Source organism: Panthera pardus, unplaced genomic scaffold, assembly GCF_024362965.1.
Source record: "Panthera pardus isolate Hobbes unplaced genomic scaffold, ASM2436296v1 HiC_scaffold_23, whole genome shotgun sequence".
Lineage (NCBI taxonomy): Eukaryota > Metazoa > Chordata > Mammalia > Carnivora > Felidae > Panthera > Panthera pardus.
The window spans coordinates 4,154,308-4,177,423 of NW_026526799.1; the positions used below are offsets into that span (position 1 = coordinate 4,154,308).

General features: G+C 48.9%; 1 protein-coding gene and 2 long non-coding RNA genes across 7 annotated transcripts in view; all 3 read left to right on the top strand.

Annotated features, from left to right (window-relative positions):
- Positions 1-10,340, top strand: part of LOC109273513 (uncharacterized) — a 25,874-nt gene extending 15,534 nt beyond the window's left edge. For all 3 annotated transcript variants that reach the window (XR_008416860.1, XR_008416861.1, XR_008416862.1), the window contains exon 3: positions 10,082-10,340. This is a non-coding gene — a long non-coding RNA (uncharacterized LOC109273513). The remainder of the gene's footprint in view (positions 1-10,081) is intronic.
- A 5,162-nt stretch (positions 10,341-15,502) lies between these two features.
- On the top strand, positions 15,503-16,824 carry LOC128772704 (uncharacterized). Its single transcript, XR_008416867.1, has 2 exons — positions 15,503-16,202; positions 16,720-16,824. It is a non-coding gene; the product is annotated as an uncharacterized LOC128772704 (long non-coding RNA).
- A 569-nt stretch (positions 16,825-17,393) lies between these two features.
- The window catches only part of AP3B2 (adaptor related protein complex 3 subunit beta 2), a 34,329-nt gene continuing 28,606 nt past the window's right edge, over positions 17,394-23,116 (top strand). Inside the window, exon 1 of one of the 3 annotated variants that reach the window (XM_019460380.2) lies at positions 17,394-17,698. In XM_019460380.2, the coding sequence (XP_019315925.1) occupies positions 17,586-17,698 (113 nt within the window). In that variant the 5' untranslated portion in view covers positions 17,394-17,585. Of the gene's footprint in view, positions 17,699-20,570; positions 20,702-21,261; positions 21,549-23,116 lie in introns of those variants that run through there. The other 2 variants (XM_019460379.2, XM_019460378.2) reach the window with 2 other exon arrangements.

A 23,116-nucleotide genomic window follows, 5' to 3' on the forward strand; every position in this document is an offset into this window, starting at 1 on the left:
TGTATTTACTTTTGAGAGAGAGCAGGGGAGGGACAGGAAGAAGGGGGCACAGAGGATCTGAAGCGGGCTCTGCGCAGTCAGCAGAGAGCCCCACAGGGTCTCAAACTCACAAACCGCAAATCATGTCCTGAGCTAAAGTCAGATGCTTAACCGACTGAGCCACCCCAGCTCAGATAAAATTTTAAAATAATCGGTTCTCCAACGTTTCCGGGACCCCCAATCTGTTCTGTTAGTCATTTTGTTTAATCTTGCACCAGTACCATACTGTCTTCATTACTATAGCTTTGGACTTGGTATCCAGTGGGATAAGTCGTCCAACCTTATTCTCAAGAGTCCCTTAGTCGCTCTTGGCCCTTTGCTCCTCTGTACATGTTTTGTTGGAGTCTGACAGTTTTCACAAAACAGAGGTGGAGTTGTGAGTTGTGTGTCAAATAGGATTAGAAGGAAAATTTCTGCTTAAACTATTTTTTTAATGTTTATTTTCAAGAGAGAGAGGGAGAGAGAGCGTGAGCAGGGGAGAGGCAGAGAGAGAGGGAGACACAGAATCCGAAGCAGGCTCCAGGCTCTGAGCCGTCAGCACGAAGCCCGACGCGGGGCTCAAACTCACGAGCCATGAGATCGTGACCTGAGCTGAAGTCGGACGCTCAACCCACTGAGCCACCCAGGCACCCCTTGAACTATTTCTTAGGTGCAAATAAATAGTGTATGTGTACTATAAGCTTTATTTATTCTAGGTTTGTCTTTTTTAAGATTTTCACAGGGTACTCCATTTCGGGTTCACATACGGTTTTTCTGATTACTTTCAAGACTTTAGTTTGGGTCATTGCTTACCTGTGTGTCTTCACTGAATGCTTGAGGGACGTTTTGCACTTCTGATTGTCACAAGTTTGCCTCTGTTCTTAACCACAAACAAAAATCTCACAAATACAAAGGTGGCCCAGAGTACCTTGGAGCCTGAAAGGGTGGCACATTTGTATAAGGCTTTGAATCGCCCAGAGTGTAACCTGTGCATACTCAGGTAAGTCCCAGCTGTTGCCTCTGGAGAATGTCTCCAGTGAAAAGGTGGTCACAGTCTCACAGCGGCCCGTCATGCTGACGGTGCCCTCTGGGGGTTGCAGTGGACAATCCCCTCCCTTTGTTCCTCCCTCCAGTAGACTGGCCAGTAAAGCCAGGTCGATAACAAATAGTTAACGGGCTTTAAGAAGAGGAGATAAACTTATTAAACAAATGTAAAACCTACCTCTCAGACTCCAGGATCCCTCATTTCACTCAAAACCCAAACATTCAGAATTTTAGCATTCAGATGTTCTCATATGTGTGCAGAGAAGATCCAGGATGGTAAGGAGTTCTCTGTCCTCCTGAGACCTCAGAGCCACAAAAGCAAATGCAGGAATTCCACAGAAGCACCCTGAAGGTTTCCCCAAGTTCAACACAGCTGTATCAGTCTATTCAGATACACATACATTCACGGTTAGTTACATACAGATAAAAGCTCATTCTCTTTTGAAAAGACCAAGTGACGGCAGTTGTTTGTGATATAACACTGTTGTAGAGGAAAGGTGGTTCTTACTTGCTTTAGCTTGTTCCTTGGCTGGGCAGTGGGGGGTTCCTGGCATTCCACTGGAGGCAGGAACCAACGGTGGGGTGAGGAGAGTAACTCAATCAAGATAAGGGGATAGACAAATCTTTCTCTGTGCTTGAGAGGCTATGAGAAGGGTCACTTGGTGAGAACAAACTCCGCAGGTTTGTTTGGATGCTGTGAAGTCCTACCAGGGTGCCTGGTGAGTCAGTTGAGCGTCCGCTCTTGATTTCAACTCAGCTCATGGTCCCAGGGCTGTGGAATTGAGCCCCGAGTCGAACTCCATACTGGGCATGGAGCCTCCTTAGAATTCTCTCTCTCTCCCTCTGTGCCTCTCCCCTGTTCATCCTCTCTCTCAAATTAAAAAACGAAGTCCCACCTGACTATTGAGGAAGATACTGTGATGATCTTCCTGATTTGAAGGCCTCTAAATGCCTTCTCTTGGAATGATTCTGGATAGAGATGAAATGAAAGCTAGAAATGAAGCTTTATCTGTAACAAGCCAGGACCGAAACCTCATGAAGGTGTATGTTGTGCTCTCTCAACAGCCCGATCAACCAAATGGACTATAGTTGCTCTGCATTGTTACCCATGAGGTTCAACCATCAGAACATTTGGGGTTTGGTCCTGGCTGTGCCCTTCGAACCTTGAAAGAGACCCTTTAAAGTCATTCTAAAATGCTTGTCTGTACTTATTCTTTGAGAGGCTCAAGTAAGTTAATGTTCTAGCACTTTGAAAGAGTATAAGGTGGTATTTACCCTTGGACATGAATCAAGAACTAGAGTAGAAGAAACTTTAACCCTTAACCGACTTTGATTAGGAAGGGAGATTTGAAAGGATGTCCGGGCACAACCCAATTACAAGGATTCCCAAGTGTCAGTCACCTCAATCTCTCCTTTATGTCTCTTTTTATTGTGCCTGGCACGGCCTTAGTTAACACATTGATCTCTTAATCCATTTGCCTTCATCCAGCCATCCCCAAAAGCCTGCTTTCCCAGTTTCCATTATCTTTCACACTGGCCACTAGTAATTCTCTAGAACTTATTTAATTACAAAATTCCTATTCCAGTAGCGCCTTAGGGGACTGCGAGATAGATCACATTCTCTCCGTGGTGTATAAGGCTTCTTCCCGTCTACCTGTTGGGTAGTTACAAACGCTAAGTTAATATGTCTGACACCTAGGATTTAATATATCTAGTATGATGATTTACATAAGAGTAATAATAATTTGTTATAAATGATTATAGGTATATAGAGAATACATACTTTAATATACAAAAATATATAACATAAATTATGTTAAGTATAAATATATTTTTAAGTTTACTTATTTTGAGAGGGAGAGGGAGAGAGAACAGGCAGGGGAGGGGCAGAGGGAGGGAGAGAGAATCCCAAGTAGGCTCTGTGCTTGATCCCACGAACTGTGAGATCATGACCTGAGCCGAAATCAAGAATCAGATACTTAACCTGCTGAACCACCCAGGCACCCCTAAATATAAATATAAATATTTTAAATAAAAATAAGTTATATATATAATTAACTCCATTTTCAAGCCCTTTCCTCTCTGTGGAGAATGAGAGACGGGGCTGAAATGTCCAAGCTTCTAACCATAGCCTGGTCTTTTGGGGTGACCAGCCCCCCTCCAGAAGGCCACCAAGATTCACCTCATTAGAACAAAAGACGTTGCTATCACTTGTGAAGGGATCCAAGGGATTTAGGAACTGGAGTCAAAGGCCAAATATCAAAACAAAATACTTGTAGTTCTCTTACCACATAGGAATCCACAAAAGGATTTTAGGAGTGCTGTGTCAGGAATGAGGGACAGGGACCAATATATGTCCTTTCTGTTATCTCACATTTACCGTTTACTAACACTTAGCCCAAATCCCTTTGCCTTGTCAATTCGTGACAAATTTAGTATTTCTTTGTCTAAAAGACTTAAAGCTTCCCTCCCTGGTCACTTTTTCAGGTCTCCATTCTTTTGTGAAGGCCCCCGTGTACATGTAAAAATGTAATAACATCTGTATGCTTTTCTCCCGCTAATCTGTTTTATATTAGTTTTAGTTCTTCGGTCCAGCCAGTGACCCTAAGAGGGTAGAAGAGAATTTGTTCCTCTCTTACACTAACATCTTCAGTACAGTGTTGACTAGAAGCAGTGATAGCAGACATCCTTGTCTTGTTCTGATTTTGAAAGGAAGCTATATTAATTCGCTGCTATAACGAGGTACCACCAATCGGGTGGCTTAAATAATAGGAATTTATCATCTCGCATTTCTGGAGGCTGGCAGTCCAAGAGCCGAGTGTCAGCAGGACTGGTTCCTTCTGAGACTGTGAGGGGAGATCTGTTCCACGCCTCTCCTGTAGCCTCTGGTGGTTTATTGGCAACCTTTGGTGTTACTAGGCCGTAGATACATCACCCTGACTTCTGCCTTCGTGTTCATGTGACGTTCTCACTGTGTGGTTGTCCGCCTCTGTGTCCACATTTCCTCTTTGTGAGGACACCAGTTCTATGGGATTAGGACTCACCCTAATGGCCTCCTATTAACTAATTACATCTGTAATGACCCCATTTCCAAATAAGGTCACGTTCTGAGATATTGGTTTGAACTTCAACATACTAATTTTTGTGGGACACAATTCAGCTCATGAGAAGCTCTGACACTTTGCTATTAAATGTATTTGCCACGATAACCTTTACTAGGTAAGTTCTTTTCCATTTCCAGCTTGCTTAAAAGCTGTTATCATAGATGTTAACCTTTAGTCAATGTTTTTATGTACTTAATGAGATTTACTATATGGCTTTTCATAATCTGCAGTGATTTATTCTAATAGCTTTTCTATTTTAGTCCATGCCTGACTTTTCAGAATAAACCCAAATTGATCATGATTTTAATACATTATTGCTAATAATATTTTAGAAGACAGTTTCTGCATCCAAGTTCATAAGAAAGATTGGGCTATAAGGTTTATTGTTGTTATTATTGTTATTGGATTGCCTTTGCTTTTTATATTGTTAAAATGGCCTCATGAAGTGAGGTGGGGACTATGACAGAGATTGTTAGTTGTTTCACGTTGGGATGATGAAAATGTTCTGGAGATGGATGGTGATGATGGTTGCGTGACGGTATGAATGTACTTCATGCCACTGAACTTACACACTTAAAAATGGTTAAAATGGTGTGGTGCCTGGGTGGCTCAATTGGTTAAGCATCTGACTTTTTTTTTTTTTTTTTTTTGGCTCAGGTCATGATTTCAGAGTTCATGAGCTCAAGCCCTACGATGGGCTCAGACAGCATAGAGTCTGCTTGAGATTCTTTCTCTCTCTCTTTCTCAAAATAAATAAACATTTAAAAAAAATAGTTAAAATGGTAAATCCTGTGTTATGTCTGTTTTACCACACACGCATACAAAAACCCTATCCACAGCTAACATCCTACTTAATGATGAAGGACTAAAAGCTTTCCTCTTAAGATTGTGAATAAGACAGGCACGTTTGTTCTTGCCATCCTTATTCAGCATTGTACTGGAGATTCCAGGCAGGGCAATTATGAAAGAAAAAGGCATCTAGATTAGAAAGGAAAAAATAAAACTGCCTCTATTTAAAGATGACATGGGGCGCCTGGGTGGCTCAGTCGGTTAAGCGTCTGACTGTTGATCTCAGCTCAGGTCTTGATCTCAGTGTTGTGAGTTCAAGCCCCGCATTGAGCTCCATGCTGGGTGTGAAGCCTACTTTAAAAAAAAAAGTGACCTGATTTATTTATAGGAAATTCTAAAGACACACACACACACACACCTAATAGCTAATAACCAAATTCAGCAAGGTTTCAGGATATTAATGTACAAAAATCATTTGTATTTCTGTACACTAACAGTGAAAAATTTGAAAATGAAATTTAGAAAACAGTTTCATTTACAGTAGTATCAAAAAGAATTCTTAGGGATTATCTTTTTACAGAGAAGTACAGGACTTATACACTGAAAACCACAAAATATTGTTGAAAGAAATTAAGGAAGACCTACATAAATAGAAAGACATCCCATTTTCATGGATTGGAAGACAATAATAAGATGGCATTACTCCCCAAATTGATCTAAAAGTTCAACACAATCCCAAGCAAAATCCCAGATGCTTTTTTTTCTTTTTTAAAGAAACGGACAAGCAGGGGTGCACGGGTGGCCAGGCCAGGTGAGCGTCTGACTCTTGATATCAGCTTGGGTTATGATCTCAACACGTTCATGAGTTTAAGCCCCACATCAGGCTCCATGCTGACAGTGCAAAGCCTGCTTGCGATTCTCTGTCTCAAAAAAAGTAAACTTAAAAAAAAAAAAATGGACAAGCAGATTTTAAAATTCATATGGAATTGCAAGGGACCTTAAATTGCCAAAACAGTCTTTAAAAAGATCAAAGATGGAGAACTCACATTTCCCTATTTCAAGCCTACTACAAATCCACAATAATCCAGATAGTGTGCTATTAGCATAAGGATAAACATGTAGATCAGTGGAATAGAATCGAGATTCCAGAAGTAAACTCATCAACTATGGCCTATGGATTTTCAACAAAAGTCTCAAGATCACACAATGGGGAAAAGATGATTTCCACAAATGGTGCTCAAAAAATTGAAAATCCACATGCAAGAGAATGAATTAGATCCCTGCCTTATACCATATACAAAAATTAACTCAGTGGATACAAGGCCTAATTGTAAGAGCTTAAGTTAGAAAACTCTTAAAACATAGGTGTAAATCTTTGTGACTTTGTATAATGCAATAGTTTCTTAGCTATGACATCAAAAGCACAAGCGAGAAAATAAAAAATAGATCAATTGAACTATACCAAAGTGAAAAACTTTTATGTGTCAATATGTATATCAAGAGAGTGAAAAGACAATACACAGAATGGGAGAAAATATTTACAGACTACAATTGGATAAAAGTCTAGTATCCATGATATATAAGGAATTCTTACAACCTAAAAATTAAAACAGCCTAATTAAAAATGGCGAAAGGTATTGAATAGACCTTCTCCAACAGAGATCTACAAACGGCCAGGAAGTACATGAGAAGATGCTCAGCATCATCTGTCAGTAGAGAAATGCACACCAAAACCACAGTTAGATACCACTTCGCTCCTACTGGGATTGCTGTAATGAAAAAAGACAATACAAGCGTTAGTGAGAATGTGGAGAAACTGGAACATCGCTGATAGGAATGTAAGATGGTGCATTTGCTTTGGAAAATAGTTGGATGCTTCCTCAAAACATAGAATTATCACGTGACGCAGCAATCTACTCCTAGGCACAGATCCAAGAGAACTAAAAAACATATGCTCCAACAAAAACCGGTACATGAATATTCATAACAGAATTACTCCTAATACTCCAACAGTGGGAACAACCCAAATGCCCGTCAACTGATACATGGATAAACAAAATATGGTATATTCATACAATGCAATATTCTTTGACCATAAAAACAAAGGATGTTCATAAAAACAAATGCTACACATGGATGAAATCTTGAAAACATGCTAAGTGAAAGAAGCCAGACACAAAAGGTCTGGCTTATATAATTATATAATTCCGTTCATATGAAATGTCCAGAATAAGCAAATCCATAAAGGCAGATTAGTGGTTACTGGGGAGCTAGGGGGAGCTGAGGGGAGAGGGGAATCAGGAGTGACTGTTTCATGGATAGGAGGTGATTTTTTAAGTTTTTTTAATGTTTATTTTGATTTTTGAGAGAGAGAGTGCGAGTAGGGGAGGGGCAGAGAGAGGGAGACACAGAATTCAAAGCAGGCTCCAGGCTCTGAGCTGTCAGTACAGAGTCCGATGCGGGGCTCAAACCCATGGACCAAGAGGTCCTAACCTGAGCCAAAGTCAGACGCTTAACTGACTGAGCCACCCAGGCCCCCCAATATGGGGTGATTTTTGAGGATGATGAAAATGTTCTGCAGTTAATATTTACGAACAATCTAAAACCCCACTAAATTGTACACTTTAAAATGGTGAACTTCACCGAAGAGATTATATAGATGAAAAGTGAGCACATGAAAATATGTTCAAACATATTAAGGAAATGCAATTTAAAGCCATTGTGATAGGGGCACCTGGGTGGTTTAGCCAGTTAAGCATCTGACCTTGGCTCAGGTCATGATCTCACGGTTCGGTACGTGGGTTCGAGCCCTGCGTTGGGCTCTGTGCTGACAGCTCAGAGCCTGGAACCTGCTTCAGATTCTGTGTCTCCCTCTTTGCCCCTCCCCTACTCACTCTCTCTCTCTCTCTCTCTCTCTCTCTCTCTCTCTCTCTCTCTTTCTCAAAAATAAGTAAACATTAATAAAAAATTAAAAAAATAAAGCCATCGTGATAAGAAAGAGGAGCCCAAAGAGATAGGATGCCTAAATGTTATATGATGTCTGGGAAGGGATCCTGAAACAGAAAAAGGACCTTCGCAAAAATCTAAGGAAATCTGAATGAAGTATGGAGCTTAGTTAATAATAATGTGTGAGTTTTGGTTCATTAGTTGTCCCAAGTGAACCATGTTACAAAGGGTTAGTTTGGGGGGGATGATGAAACCGTTCTTCATCTTGACTGTGATAAATCTATACATGTGTTAAAATTCATAAAAATGCACAACAAAAATAGTTAATTTTACTGAATGTTAATTTAAAAAAAAAAAATAAAATGTTTAAATGGCTTGGAGTAATTGGAGAGTAACTAAGAATCAGTAGAACCCAGACATTTGATCCTTGAAAGAAGTGAACTGCACTGGATGAGATCTGTTTCCAAAGCTTTCTCCTTAGGACACTCCCCAGTCCGCAAGGTGTGGGATGGCTAGAACTCATGCAGAAAGCCACAGACTTCTTGGCTTAAGATAGAAGTGGACTTGGTAGGGGGAGGGGCGGGGCGGATGGGTGAAGGTAGTCAAAAGGTACAAACTCCCAGTTATAAAATAATAAGTCCTGGGAATGTAAAGTACATATGGCAACTATAGTTTTTTAAGAAAAGATATTGGTGGATAAAGTTCAATGCTGCCAGAGCAGCGGGATATTTAGGGAGAAAACCCAGAGAGGAGGAAGCTGAAGAGAAGAAATCCCCTAAATCTGCATATGAAATCCCTCAATTCCTTGTCCAGTGGAAAAGCAACAGCTTCAAAGGCAGGAAGCAAAAGGCAGATATTTCAACTGCTGCCTGCCACAAGAGAGACAGAATTTGTAGTTTGATTTTCATAAACTCAGAAGAGCTTGGACTGTCCACTGAAATCCCAAAAGGGCCATGTTTCTGGAAGACCAAGTGGCAGGACTAAGAAATTCACTTTAATAATAATGGGGAAACTTAAACTCACCATGACGAAGTTTGAACCAAAACTATACAAATACAAGGTCAAGTTCAAGCTATTTTTTTTTTAATTTTAATGCTTTTCTTTTTAAGTGTTTATTTTTGAGAGAGACAGAAAGTGAGCAGGAGAGGAGCAGAGAAAAGAGGGAGATACAGAATCTGAAGCAGGCTCCAAGTTGTCAGCACAGAGCCCAATGCAGGGCTTGAACTCACAAACCATGATCATGACCTGAACCGAAGTCAGACACTTAACCGACTGAGCCACCCAGGTGCCCCAAGTTCAAGTTACTAATTTGACTGTCTACTCCTACAAAAATCAATGTTCTTCAGAAGATAAATGAATCCAGAATCCGTATAATGTATCATCCCCAATGTCCAGTATAGAATTTTTTTAAATCCTAGACTGCTCCCCACCCCCCCCCCCCCGCAAATGTAATTCAGTGTTAATAGAAAGGTCAGACAGTAGCAGTAAATACTAAGACCACCCAAATGTTGGTGGGGGAGGGTGTCTTTGAAGCAGCTATTATAAATATCTACAAAAGAGTTTAAGGAAAAGAGTGCTAATGAATACATGAATGAGAAATCTTAATACAGAAAAAAATATTTAAAAAATAGAAATTCAAGAACTGAAAATAAAATTAAAAATTCAGTGAGTGAGTTTAACAGCAAATTAATGATGTCCAAAGAAAGACTCAATGAAAGAAAATATTGAGAAGAGACTGAGAAAAAAATATTGAAGAAAAATGACCTATCAATATTTAGGTGATGGCATTAATTGGAGCTCCGGGAGGAGAGGAGAAAGAAAACAGGGGTAGAAAAAATGTGATGAATTAATGGCTACATATATATGTATGTATGCATATATAATTTGTTTTCCCTATATCTTGTAGACAAAAAATTTCAGATTCAAAATCTCAGGGAAGCATAAGATAGGTAAATATGAATAAAACCACTCTTAGGCATGTCACAATCAAACTGCTGAAAAGAGAGATAAAGAGAAAATATTGAAAGTGGCCTAAGATGACAACCACATGACATGTTGGAGAACAATGATTTCCGTTCTCATGGACTTCTCACCTGAAACCATGAAGGTCAGGCGATAGTGGGGGAATCTTCAAAGTTCTGAAAGAAAAACCCATTAATATGGAATTCTGTATCCAATAGGATGAATGAAAATGATATCAGAGAAAACCTTAGACCGTCACGAATGAATAAAGAGGACAAACAAAAACCAGAACAGTTCCAGTGGCTACCAGAGAAGACGTGGATGGAAGGATGGTGAAATAGATAAATGCGATTAAGACGAGCCCCGAGAAAGGCACAGAATCGTCGGATCATCATGTTGTACGCCTGAAAACTAATATAACATTGTATGTTAAATATACTTCAATGTGGTATATGTCTGAGTAAATACAGAAGACTATTTTGTCTTCTTTCTCTAAAAGATAGGACACTTTTTTTTTTAATGTTTATGGATTTATTTTGACAGACTACACGCATGTGCGTGTGCTGTGCTGTCAACCAGAGCCCTGTGCAGGGCTCGATCTCACGAAGTGTGAGATCATGACCTGAGCCAATATCAAAAGTGGGATGCTTAACCGACTAGGCCACCCGAGACGCCCCAAGATAGGACACTTTAAAGCAAAAATTATAACATTACCTTGTGGCTTATAAAGTATGTAAGTATGAAGTATGTAAGTATAAAGTATGTAAACTATAACATATATAACAAATACAGCATAAAAAATAAAGTAGGGGATAGTGGTATTGGACACGTATGTTTACAAATCTACATTTTATATGAAGTTGTTTGATATTATCTCTCAGGTAGTTTGTGAAAAGTTAAGTAGATACGTAGCAATACCTAGAGACACTACTAAAATATAAGACAAAGGTAGAGATATTAATAGATAAAATAGAATTCTTAAAAAATACTTGAATATGTTAAAAGAAGACAGGCAAGGGAAAACAAAGGAACAAAAATCAAAAGGAGAATTAAAAAATGGTAGACCTAAGTCCAACCATATCAATTATTTATTAAATATCTATGGACTAAACAGCTTAAAGGCAGAGATTGCCAAAATGAATTAAAACAAGACTCACCTATATTCCGTCTAAGAGATACACTTTAAATATAAAGACATAAATTGAAAGTAATAGGATGGCAAAATACAGAACCTGCAAATAGCATATCAGATGAAATAGACTTCAACACAAAACGTATTAGCAGAGATAAGGAAGGACATTCATAACGATGCAAGGTCAAGTCATCAGAAAGACATCACAATCATAAAATGTTTATGTATCCAACAGAGTTTCAAAATCCACAGAGCAAAACTCAGCAGAGCTAAAGGGAGAAGTAGACCATCTCACAATCATAGTTGGAAGTTTTAATGTTCCTCTCTTAGCAACTGGTAGAAAAACTACACAAAAAATCAGTAAAGATATAGATGATCTGAACAGCATTAATCAGCCATGTTGACCTAACTGATATATCTAGAATACTGTACCTAAATGTGCAACATAAATATTTTTTTAAATGCACATAGTATATCCACCAAAATAGACCATATGTTAGTGGATAAAGCAAGTCTCAATAAATTTAAAGGGAATATATAGAGAGTTTCTCAGACCGCAGTAGGGTGGGGATGGGGCACTTGGGGACCCTAGAGGCCAGTGAGGGGATAAGTACAGGTCAGATGTGGGGGGAGGGGCAGAACACTGGGAAGAAGAGAGAGAAGGTGAATGAGGGCACCAATAACCCACCCCAGACCCCAGCCTTACAGTCATTGGCTGCCACCTGCCCCCTGCGTTGCCAAGGCGGCGAGCTGCCATCAGACTGGCCAAGGCCTCAGTGCGCAGAATGGGGTGCCAGGGCTTCCTGCTTGGCTCCCTTCTCTGCCGGAGGGATGGACAGCTTGTCCACTCTGCTCTGGCCGCAGAGGAGAGCGCCTAGCGAGGTGTGGGGTGCGCCTGCAGGGTAAGCTGCTTGGGCTGGGGGCTGGGATCCAGGTGGGATTACTCTGTGCCAAGAGGGAGGGGGGTGACCAAAGCCTTTGCGAGGGAAGGGTGGCCTGGAGCAGAGTGTGCTGGGGGCTCCAGGGAAGGGCCTGCTTGGCCCCAATAGGGAGCCCTGACCCTTGTTATGACTGAGATGGCCAGCTGAGGGCAGTGACCCCAAAACCTTGCTTCCCACAGAGGAACTCTGTCCAGGGCTAGACTGAAGGGGGATGGAGGGGCCAGGAGTTCCGACTACAGCCACAGAGCCTAGGGCCACCACAATGGCCCCACAGTGTCTGTGCTCAGTGACAGGACCCCGTTGGGTTGAGGTCGTGAAGGGGCCTCGGAGAGACTGCCTGGTAGGCCCGCGTCCAATTGCAAGGCTAGCATCCTCATTCTGTCTCCCCGAAGCCTCAGTGGGGCTGAAAGGAGGAAAAGCTCGGGCCCCCAGCAAAGCCCCCAAGGGGCAGGCAGCGTTGTTGGGAAGGTGCCAAGAGACTGAGCTGTTTTGTGCCCTGGGCTCTTGCTCACAGCTCCAGGGGCCTTGCTCCTTTCTTCTCCTACAGAGAGAATGGTGGCGTGGCTCTATGAAAGTCAAAGGGAAGGGTGGCCGCTTCTCCAGCTCAGGAAGCACACATGGGGTCGGTACATCCTGGGGCAGGGGGAACACTCGTGCGTGCGCTGCAGCTCGAGAGAGGTAGTACTGTGCAGTGGTTAAGGTCAAGGGCACTAGACCAGATCATCTGTGGTTGAATCCCGGTTTCTCCACTTACTAGCTTGTAACCTTGGCAATCTTTGCGAGGCTTGGTCCCCCCATCTGTAAAATGGGAACGAAAACAACAGTATCTATTTTATGACCGTCGTTAGGGCTAAATGGGGCTTTAGCACAGGTTTTTAGCAATAGATATTTAGTATTATTATTATTATTATTACTATTACTATTACTATTATTATTGATAGAGCACCACATGTAGACCCAGATCCACTATCTGAAGGGGGCATCTCCTCATCCAGACCCTGACTCAAATTCCAGGGCCTGGCTGATGGTGGCCAAAGTGTCCCCATCCTTCCCACCACCGCCACCACGGGGAACTTTTCAGAGGGAGAGTCAGAGGTGGGGCCCTGCTCGCCAAGGCCTTTCCAGCCGGGTGATTCCCTGAGAGCTCTGGGGCAGGGGTCACGGGGAGGCAACAGCCTCTGAGGGCCCATTGCTCTCCTCTGAGCCGAGAAAAATGCATTCTGTCCACCTCTCTACCCCTCACGCCAAACTCTGCACCCCCATGGGCGGACCGAAGAGAAGCCAACACTGCCCGGCTCTCCTCGTCCGGGGTCACAAAGAGCTCTCTGTGCCTCACAATGGTCCTGTGAGGCCCAGCCTTCGGGGCTTACTATCCCCAGTTCACAGATGAGGAAGTTGAGGCCCACAGGGAGGAAGTGGCACACGTGATGTCCCACATAGAGAAGTGGCTCAGTCGGGACTCCGCCTCCCAGTCCCAGGACTGCAGCACAGAGCTGTGGGCACAAACAGGGCACAGCCTAGGGGGATCTGTGGGAGGGGGCAGTGGCCTGGCCCCTCCCTCCTGAGCGGCCAGGTGGGTGATAGCTGGGTTTTGGGGTTTTTTCTCCCTAGATGAGCTTCACATCCCAGGTAACTGGAGCAGAAGTCCTCAGCGTGTCTTGTTTTCTCCCCAGGTGGGATGTCTGCTGTCCCAATAGGGGCCAGGATCCAGCTGTGACGGCTCCTTGGCCTAATGACAAAGCAGGAGAGGGAAACAGGAACCACGGTGCCCTCCCTGTTAGGAGGATTGCAGGAGAGCATGACCTAAGGCCACAGGACTGTGCATATGACTGTGGTCTCCTGAAGTCAAGGCAGATGGAAAGGGAGAGACCTGAAACCTAGGGTGACGAGGTCATCCAGGTTTTCCTGGGTTCGGGATGTGTTTTAAAACCTGGAATGGGGGGCGCCTGGATGGCTCAGTCGGTTAGGCGTCCGACTTCGGCTCAGGTTATGATCTCACCATTCGTGGGTTCAAGCCCTGCATCAGGCTCTGTGCTGACAGCTCAGAGCCTGGAGCCTGCTTCGGATTCTGTGTCTCCCTCTCTCTCTGCCCCTCCCCCACTCACACTCTATCTCTCTCTCTCAAAAATGAATAAACGTTTAAAAAATAAAAAACAAACCTGGAATGTTCCAGGCCAACTGGGATGAGTTGGTCACCTGACTCTTTCACAGCTCCCAGTCTGGGAAGATGAGACTCACCCAGGAATAAGTAGAGGAGACTACAGACTGGGACCAGGAAGGAAACGAAGTGTTGGGGGATGGGGAGGCCATGGCCACATTGTGGTTGGCACTCCATAAAGCAGCCTGGGGCAGCCCGGCTCCTCATTTGCATATGAGTCCTTCCTCTCCAATCAAATCTGTTGGAGTCAAGTCCCTCCCTTCCAAGAAAATACCCAGACATGGGGGGGTGGGGGGAGCAGAGGGGGAGCTGGGGGCCGGGTGGGGAGGGGTCTACTTCTTTCTCCCAGGGCTTCTGCAGCTGGGACCGCTGGGCACTCACCAGGCCCTATTTTCGCTCCCTTTCCAGGCACTCTCTGAGGCCACATCTCAGGCACAGTCCAGGGGGCCATCCTTCCAAGTCCCCAGGGCACTCTCTTCCCAGTAGATAGGACAAATCTGAACTAAATGGGTTTCTTACTTCCTTCTAGAAAGGAAGGTAAAGGTGATCAGACACATACAGTCATGCACACCTACATTAAGCTGTGTGCATTTCAGCGATGTAGAACCTCCGTGGACCTCAGTTTCCTTATCCTGGAAACAGGGATCCTGTACCCATCTTGTAGAATTGTAGTAAGCATCAAATGAACAGTTGCTCCATAGATATTTGTTGTTGGAGGGGACTCGGTCCACTCAGGCTTGGGAGGAGAGGCCTCTCTTGGGTCCAGATGTCACCCAGGTTTCTGTTTCTTCAGGACTTCTGCTCAACTCAAGTACATGCAGTTCTTGGTGTTGCCTCCAGGGAATGGCAAGGTGGGAGATGTTTGAGGAAAGGGGCGGAATGGAAAGGCTGGAATTGAAGAGGAGAAGAAAACATTGGATGAGGAGGAGGTCCCAGTCGCTGGCAACTGAGTTCTTAGTGGTGGCTCAGGGCAGGATTTGTCCATCGGCGATGTCCAGGCCTCTGGAGTTCTTCAGCACATGGAGGCAGGTGTGGGTTAGTGAAGCCTAGCCCCTGGAGCATAAGTCCTCAGCGTGTCTTGTTTTCCCCCAGGTGGGATGTCTGGAGAAGACAGGTCTCCACTGATGACCGGCAGAAGGAACTGGCACCCGCCCCCCACCCCCCCCCTGCGCAAACAGGTCTGGTCCCTGTTTCCTCTCAGGCCCTGACGGGCGGTCACTACCATCCAGTCCTTCCTCTCTGAGGCTTTCCTGGGGTAGCACTGGGAGGCCGTGGAGTTAGAGGGCAGCGAGCCTGAGCCGCAAGACCTCTTCCTGTTCAGGCTGTTGTCCGCTGCTGGACACTGGTGCGGGGCCCACGTGGGCGTGTGCTGTGGCCATGGGGAGACCATCCGCCTCGAAGGTGAGCATCTCCGGCTGAAACATTGGCCCTAGTCCGCCAGAGAGGCTGCCCATCCAAGCCCTGTTCTACCAGTGGGCAGGGCACACGAGAATGAAAACTGCAGGCCCCTAGCTGGAGGGGTGGGTCTCTGAAGATGGGCGCTTGGGCACCCAGGGAATGGGGCTCAGGGCCCCGGGGTCCTGGGAGATTTGGGTGCAGGATCACGGCACTGGGGTCACAGGACCTAACTGGCTCTGACTTGCACCCATCGGGTGATCCCTGCAGGCAGGAATGTAATCAGCCACAGGCTTCACACGTCTCTGTGTTCCTGCAAAGCCGTTGTATCTAAACGGGCAGTGCCTGCTGCTACACCCCTGCTCTCTGCTGTGGCGTGTGCTGCGTAGACGTGGTGGCCTTGACCATGGGCAAGGCAGTGGACTCAGACCCACCCCCCATCACCCCATGCGCAGCAATTGCTGCACTTTATACTGGGTCTGCTCCGACTCCGGGGCCCATCCGGATCCCCTACAGATAGATGGCAGTCCTATTAGCTGGGTGAGTCTGGCCCAGCTACCCACGCACGATCCCAGCCCACCTCCAGAGCTAACCGGTGTGCTCCTGCAGAATTGGTACTGTCTCTCCCCACCCAGGCCATGCTCGTCAAACTCAAGATCCACTTTACTCTGGCAGACCCAAAGCACCCAGAAGCAAACTAGCCTGCCAACTTGGTGAGGTTCTACTTCTCTGAAAGTCTCTTGGGACCATCCAGGAAGGCCCCAGCTCACAGGTCCTAGGCACATCTATTTCCTTCAGCCTACCAACTTCCAAACCTAGGCACTGCCCTGGTCCTTGTTAACCCCCATGCCCATTCGCCCAGTGGAACCTACCTATAGAGCCCTCTTTCTGTGCCCACAAATTCTGATTCTGGAGATGCTGAGATCCAACACTCAGCCCTATAAACTCTTCCACTTTCCAGGTCAAGCCCTCTTCACCTTCTCCTCCAAGCCCAGTCAAGAGACCCAGCCATCCAACCTGATGTGCCAAACTCAGGCCCAACTAGATCCCATCCCTTTCTCCAGCCCGGCCACTACTTCTCTCTAGATCCAGGCAGCCTTTCCTCAGGGGAAGTTGGGGGGGGGGGGGGGTGTGCTTCGGGCCTTCGGATCTGAGTTGGAAGCCTCACATGATCCAGGAATCCTGGCTGTCACACCAGACCCTAACCCAGCCCTATCCCTTCCTTCCTAGGTGTCAGTGGACCTGAACTTGACTGTGGATAGGTGTGACCTCAGGCCATCCTGAGTGGGCATGGCGGCTTCAGAAATTGTCATTAAACTATATTGCAAAGCTGGATTCGGGGTTCACTGCCCCTTCTATTCGGTGTCTGTTTCTCTACCCGAAGCCTGCCGTAGGCTCCTCTCTTGGACCAGACTTAAATTGTCACCTCCAGCTAGCCTTCTGGCTTCCTGATGAGAAAGCAAGACACCATCAGAGGGGCCCAGATTTTGCAGGCAAGATGGAGCTGGGAGAGGGAGCGTCTTTGGTCTCCGAAGCGGGTCTCCCAGTGCAGTGCCTCCTTCCTGCTCTAGGACCCCCAGCCCTGTGGCACAGCCTTCTCTTCAGTCCCCTGCTTTCCTTCCACTGCGTGGGTGAGCATCGGTGACCGTGTCGGGAATGAGCGGAGTCCCTGGAGGCCCTTCCACCGAGACCCTGTGGTCGGGGGTGGGGGTGGTGAGGGAAGGCGTTGTGCGTCTCCCGGAAGGCTGTCCCATCCTCAGTCCAGCGGCCTCCACCCACCCCCGGAACAGTCCCTCTAAGGGACAGGAACCTCCCTTACCGGGAGGGGGAAGGAAGGCGGGGGATTTCCGAGGGATTCGGGCGGGGCCAGACCCTGCGGCACCGCCCCGCCCCCTCCGCGGACACGCCCTCCGCTCCGCAGGCGCCGGTGCCTTTAAGAGCCTCCCCGCGCGGCCCTGATTGATAAATCCGCGCTCTGCCTCCGCCCGCGCAGATTGCGGCCTCCGCGGAGCCGGGCCTGCGCTCGCCGCCTCGGTCCCAGCAGCACCCCGGCCGCGCGGCCTCCGCCCCCGCGAAGCGCTCTCCCCGGCAGCCCCATGTCGGCCGCCCCCGCCTACGGCGAAGACAAGGGCGGCTCCGCCGGCCCCGGGGAACCCGAGTACGGCCACGACCCCGCGAGCGGCGGCATCTTCTCCTCCGACTACAAGCGGTGAGGGAGCGCGCGGCGCGCCGGCACCATGGACAGCGGCCCGGCCGCGCGGCCCGGAAGCCCGCCCTGCCCCCTCCCGCCGCCGCCGCCGCCGGGCCCCCGCCCCGCCCCCTCCCGCCGCGGCCCGACCCTCGCGGCCCTGTCCTCTCGCGCCGCGCGCCGCCGGAGGGCCCACCCGGGACCCGGGGAGGGGCTGGAGGCTGGCGGGGGATGGGCGCACCCTCCCGCCCCAGGCGTGCCCGCTGGGTGCGGGTTTGCATCACCGGTTCCCCGCCTTTTTCGCGCGGGGCGAGCGGGCTCCTGAGGACCGCGCGGGAGGGGGCAGAGGCCGTGAGGTCCAGCTTGGGGCCTCTCCGGGAAGGCCGGCCCGGGGTGTGCACCCAGAACCTCCACGGCCCGGCCCCTCGTGCAAGTCCGCGTCCCTCATTCTGGCCCCACGCTAGCACCCCCAGGCCGCACCCCTGCTTCCCACTTTGCCCCTGTACTTCAACCCCACCTGGGCTTCCCACTCTTCCCCTCCACCTTTGGCTCATTCGTTGGTTCATTCGTTTATTTGTAAATCCTGAAACAAGCATTTTTCAGGGACTGCTGTGTCCATTCTCATCCCAGTCACTGTGAATACAGGCGTGAACCTGAACGGGTCCCCACCCTCTAGTTGCTCTAGAGGGTTGCCCCAGAGGGAGAATCTGTGTTGGGGGGTGGACAGCCTGAGGGGTGCGAAGAGCTGGTCTCTGGCCCTGGGGAACAGGGAGGGGGGGAGTGAGGAATGTTCCAGGCAGAGGAAAAGCTTTTAGGTTTTGTAGGTGCTAGTTCAGATGGCCAGAATCAAATCGCTGCGCCAGGCCTCCCGAGTGACCAGAAATGAGGGTGGGAAGGTGCCAAAGTGGCGAGGAGTTCTAAGCAGGGGATATCAGATTTGCATTTTAGAAGGATTCTAGGCTGGATTGTGGAGAGGAGATTGGAGGTGTGCTGGTTTAAGCAGGAGACAAGGCCTGGGGAGGGGTGTTGAGTGTTGGGGGAGGGAGACATGATGGTGGGCTAGACTATGGTGGGGGCAGAGGATCTGAGGGCTCTTGAGGGGATAGAAGTCACAGACTGATGATTAACTGGGGGGAGAAGATAAGAATAATACTCAGGTTACTATTTCTTGTAACTGGATAGATGGTGGTTGCTGTACAGTGTGATTGGAAATAAAGATGTTACAAGCAAATTCGGGAAAATAATGGTGAGGCCAACTTTTGACAGGCTGGGATTGTAAACCCTGAGGGATATTCAAGCCCAGGAGGTAGCTGGATTTTAGGATTTGGATTCCAGGAGAGATTATTAACATATGTATGTTAATCAAAGCCACAGAAGGAAGTTAAGATAACCCAGGGAGAGTATATAAAATGAGTTCAGGGGCGCCTGGGTGGCTCAGTGGGCTAAGTGTCAGACTTCAGCTCGGGTCATGATCTAGCTGTTGGTGGGTTCAAACCCCACGTCGGCTCTGTGCTGACAGCTCAGAGCCTGGAGCCTGCTTTGGATTCTGTGTCTCCCTCTCTCTCTCTCTGCCCCTCTTCTGTGCACTCTCTCTCTCTCTTTCTCTCAAAAGTAAAGATTAAAAATTAATTAATTAATTAATTAATTAAAAAAATGAGTTCAGACGGCACACGGGTATGAACCCTAAAGACACCTTAGGGATGACCAGAATGCAGGGGGAAGTGTTTCAAGGTTACTGAGAAAAAGTAAACCAAAGGCTGGAGGGAAACAAAATGTTTCAAGAAGGAGGAAGCAGTCAGCAATGTCCACTCAAACAAGGGAAGACGAGCACTGATTTGACAAAGAGAAGGTCAACCCCTCCTTGCTCCAGGTCCCGCCTCCTGTCCTGGGGGACAAGCCTGACAAAATCAGAAGAGGAGGAGCTAGATTGTCTTTCCCCAACATTCTATCATGAACAGCTTAAAACATACAGAAAAGTTGAGCGTGTAACGTGAGGAATACGTACGCCCTCCACCGGGATCCAACCGATGTTGACGCTCTGCCGTATTTGCTTTTTCTAACATCGAGCCATACAGATTTTTGGCCGAACCATGTGACTTGCAGACATCATGGCGGCCCCTCAGCCTTAAATTCTTTTTATTTTTTTAAAATTTTTTTTCTTTCTAATGCTTATTATTTTTTTGAGAGAGAGCACAAGAGAGACAGAGTGTGAGTGGGGGAGGGGCAGAGAGAGAGAGAGAGAGAGAGAGAGACACAGAATCCGTAGCAGGCTCCAGGCTCCGAGCTGTTTGCACAGAGCCCGACGCGGGGCTCGAACTTACCGACCACGAGATCACGACCTGAGCTGAAGTCGGTCGCTCAGCCGCCTGAGCCACCCAGGCGCCACCTCTTTTCTTTTTTTTTAAGTTTATTTATTTACTTTGAGAAAGAGAGTGGGTGGGGGAGGGGCAGAGAGAGGGGGAGAGAGAGAATCCCAAGCGGGCTCTGTGCTGTCAGCCCAATGCGGGCTCGATCCCACGAACGAGGATGAGATTGTGACCCGAGCCAAAATCAGGAGCCGGACGCCTCCCAGGCGCCCCAGCCCTGAGTTCTAATCAGCATCGAAAGCCAGATTGGAGTGAGTAGAGAAGCAAATAGGAGGTGAATAAATAAAACCCGGAAGATGGGAGATTTGCTTTCAAGAAGTGTGTACAGGGGAGAGAGAGAGAGAGTTGCTGGAGGAGAGAATTAGTTCAAGAAGGTTTGTGTATTTTATTTGTGTTGTTAAGTGTCTTCACTGTGAGGGTGGGAGGGGCTGGAGCAAGGCTAACTGCTGATGGGAAGGAGCCGGCAGCCCGGAGAGGGCGAGGCTGAAGGGAGCTACGGGGGGGCCTGGGCCGCTGGGTGATGGGAGCACCGCCTGGCTTGGAGGAGGATCACTCTGCCCAGGCGGAGGGGGGGGTGGAGGAGAGGAGACACAGATGCCTGGAGCTGCAGGGGATGTTATCTAAGGCCTCTCGTTTTCTGTGAGAAGCAAGTGGTAAGGTACGAACCAGGCCGTGGGTGGGGATTTGAGGCGCGTCAAGGGGGGTCTGAAGCCGCCTGCTCCTGGCAGGGGAGGGGCGGTACGGACGGAAGGCCAAGGGTGTGAGTGAGAGGGCAGCTGCAGGGATGGAGCTGGGGGGCCTGGGCCAGGGAGGGGGGAAGCAGAGGGAAGACAAAGCTGATAGGAAGGCAGGAGTCCGGGACTGGCTCTGGCTTCGGTCCGAGTGGGGAGCAGGCGTGCAGGATTTCTGCGGAAGAGCGGTTCTGGGGAGGCAGAGGTCCAGATGCGGCCGGAGAGTGGAGGTGAGGAGTGGGTCCCTCACCCCTGTCTGGATCAGCTCCCCTGACCACGGCCCCCCCGCCCCCTGCTGGGAGATTGGGGTGGCTTAGTCCCCGTCGCTGCCTTCCTCCCCCTCTCAAGTCCTCGTCTCTGAGCAGTGAACGGGAAACCGGAGCCTCCCTGCCTGCCAGTGTCCGGTTACTGAGTCTGGGAGGCGGGCCGTCTGGTAACAGGGACAGGCGTCCCCAGCTCCCTGGTCAGCTGGGTCTCATCTCGGAGCAGGACCTGGTGCCCGATGCAGCGATTCCTGCAGCTCCCGGGGGCCGTGGTGAGGCCGGGGGGCCGGGGGGCCTGCGGAGCTGACCGGGAGGCTGCCAGCCCTGTGCTGGGCCCCGAAGGCGGCCCCCCACCCTGGTACCAGGCCTTGCAGCCTGAGGAGCTTCGGTGGCTGCAGGCCCCAGAGGAAGACACGGCCCCAGAAGCGCCTCTGGAAGGGTCTTGCCCGGAGCCTGGCCGGAGCGAGAGCCAGAGCCAGAGCCAGAGCCAGAGCCAGAGCCAGCCGCTAAGGTACAGAGGAACTCCCAGCGACCCTCACCCCGACGCCCGGAAGGCCAGAGGCCAGGCTGAGTCCTTCGGGTCCCACCTGCTCCGGAGGAGGACCGGGCCGGCGTTGGGGTCCAGGCTGGAGGGGGTGGCGGGGGCACCGGGTGGGGGCTGAGGGTACGAGGGGGGCGGACTTCACTTAAGGGAGCTGCGGGCTCTCTGGGGAGGAGGATAATGAAATGTTTGAGGGTCCAGGGCCACCTTGACTTTGCCCGAGGTCCTGGCTCCAGCGGGCTCTGAGTGGGGTTTGGAGACCGGCTAAGGCACAGGGCTTGGCCGGCCTCCCCCGTCGAGTGGGCTGGGACCCGACTCGTGTGGTGAGGAGAGGGACGTGGGGTCGGGGGAGGTGGGCCTGTCTGGCCTCCGTGCCATGTTGTCCCCCCTGACTGGCTCTGGCCACCCTCCCCGCCCCCCCAGAGTCCCTCAGGCCAGGCCGGGGGGTCAGGTGGGAGCGATTGCGGTGTAAGGAGATCTGACCGCGGGAGGCTAAGGTTTCGGGGCTTTCGAGCATTGCCCTGTATCTCCCGCTTCCTCTTCCTCTTGGGCACACAAGCTGGTGGAGACACAGGACCCGGGGCGGTCACATCCCAGGAGGGAGCTACTCCGTTAACGGGCATTTGACAATCCAGCCTGGGCTGTACGTGCTGCGTACCCACAGTCCCTCCACCCCTGGTCCCCCTCTGCCCGGGCGCTAGGCTGGGAGGGCGGGGGTAGCATGGGCGCCCCCGTGCAGGCCCCGGGGTGTGTGCGTTTGACACAGGCCTGTGGCATTTCTGGGAGCGGTGAGGACGCCCAGGTGTGAGCAAGTCTGCTTTAGACAACACCCCGAGTCAAATAGGACCGGGCAGACTCCCGCCGCTCCCCGTGAGGTCACCCCAGGCTGACCCCAGGCTGATCCCTCAGAAGGAGGTCGCAGGATCCACGGGGCTGCATACGCATTGGATCCTAGCAGCCTACACTCGCCCTCCAGAATCTTTTTTTTTTTTTTTTAAAGATTTTTTTTTTCAACGTTTTTTATTTATTTTTGGGACAGAGAGAGACAGAGCATGAACGGGGGAGGGGCAGAGAGAGAGGGAGACACAGAATCGGAAACAGGCTCCAGGCTCCGAGCCATCAGCCCAGAGCCTGACGCGGGGCTCGAACTCACAGACCGCGAGATCGTGACCTGGCTGAAGTCGGACGCTTAACCGACTGCGCCACCCAGGCGCCCCTCGCCCTCCAGAATCTTAAATAGGAGTCCCCTGGACACTGGGGAATGAGACCGAGTGACAGCTCTGTCCAGAGGGTGTATGTGTACGTGGTGTGTGTTGGGGGGGGGGTGCTCGTGCAGGGTGTGCGGGGTGCGTTGTGTGGGATGTACACGTCTAGATGAAGGCGTGGGGGGCTGTGGAGAGGACTTGTTGGCGATGTGTGTGTGTTTGCGGGTGTCTGTAGGGATGTGTAGTTGAGGTGTGTGTTGATGGCTGTGTGGGTTTATGTGGACAGTGTCTGAATGTATGGTGTATGTGTCTGCGTGTGTTTCTCTGGAGGTT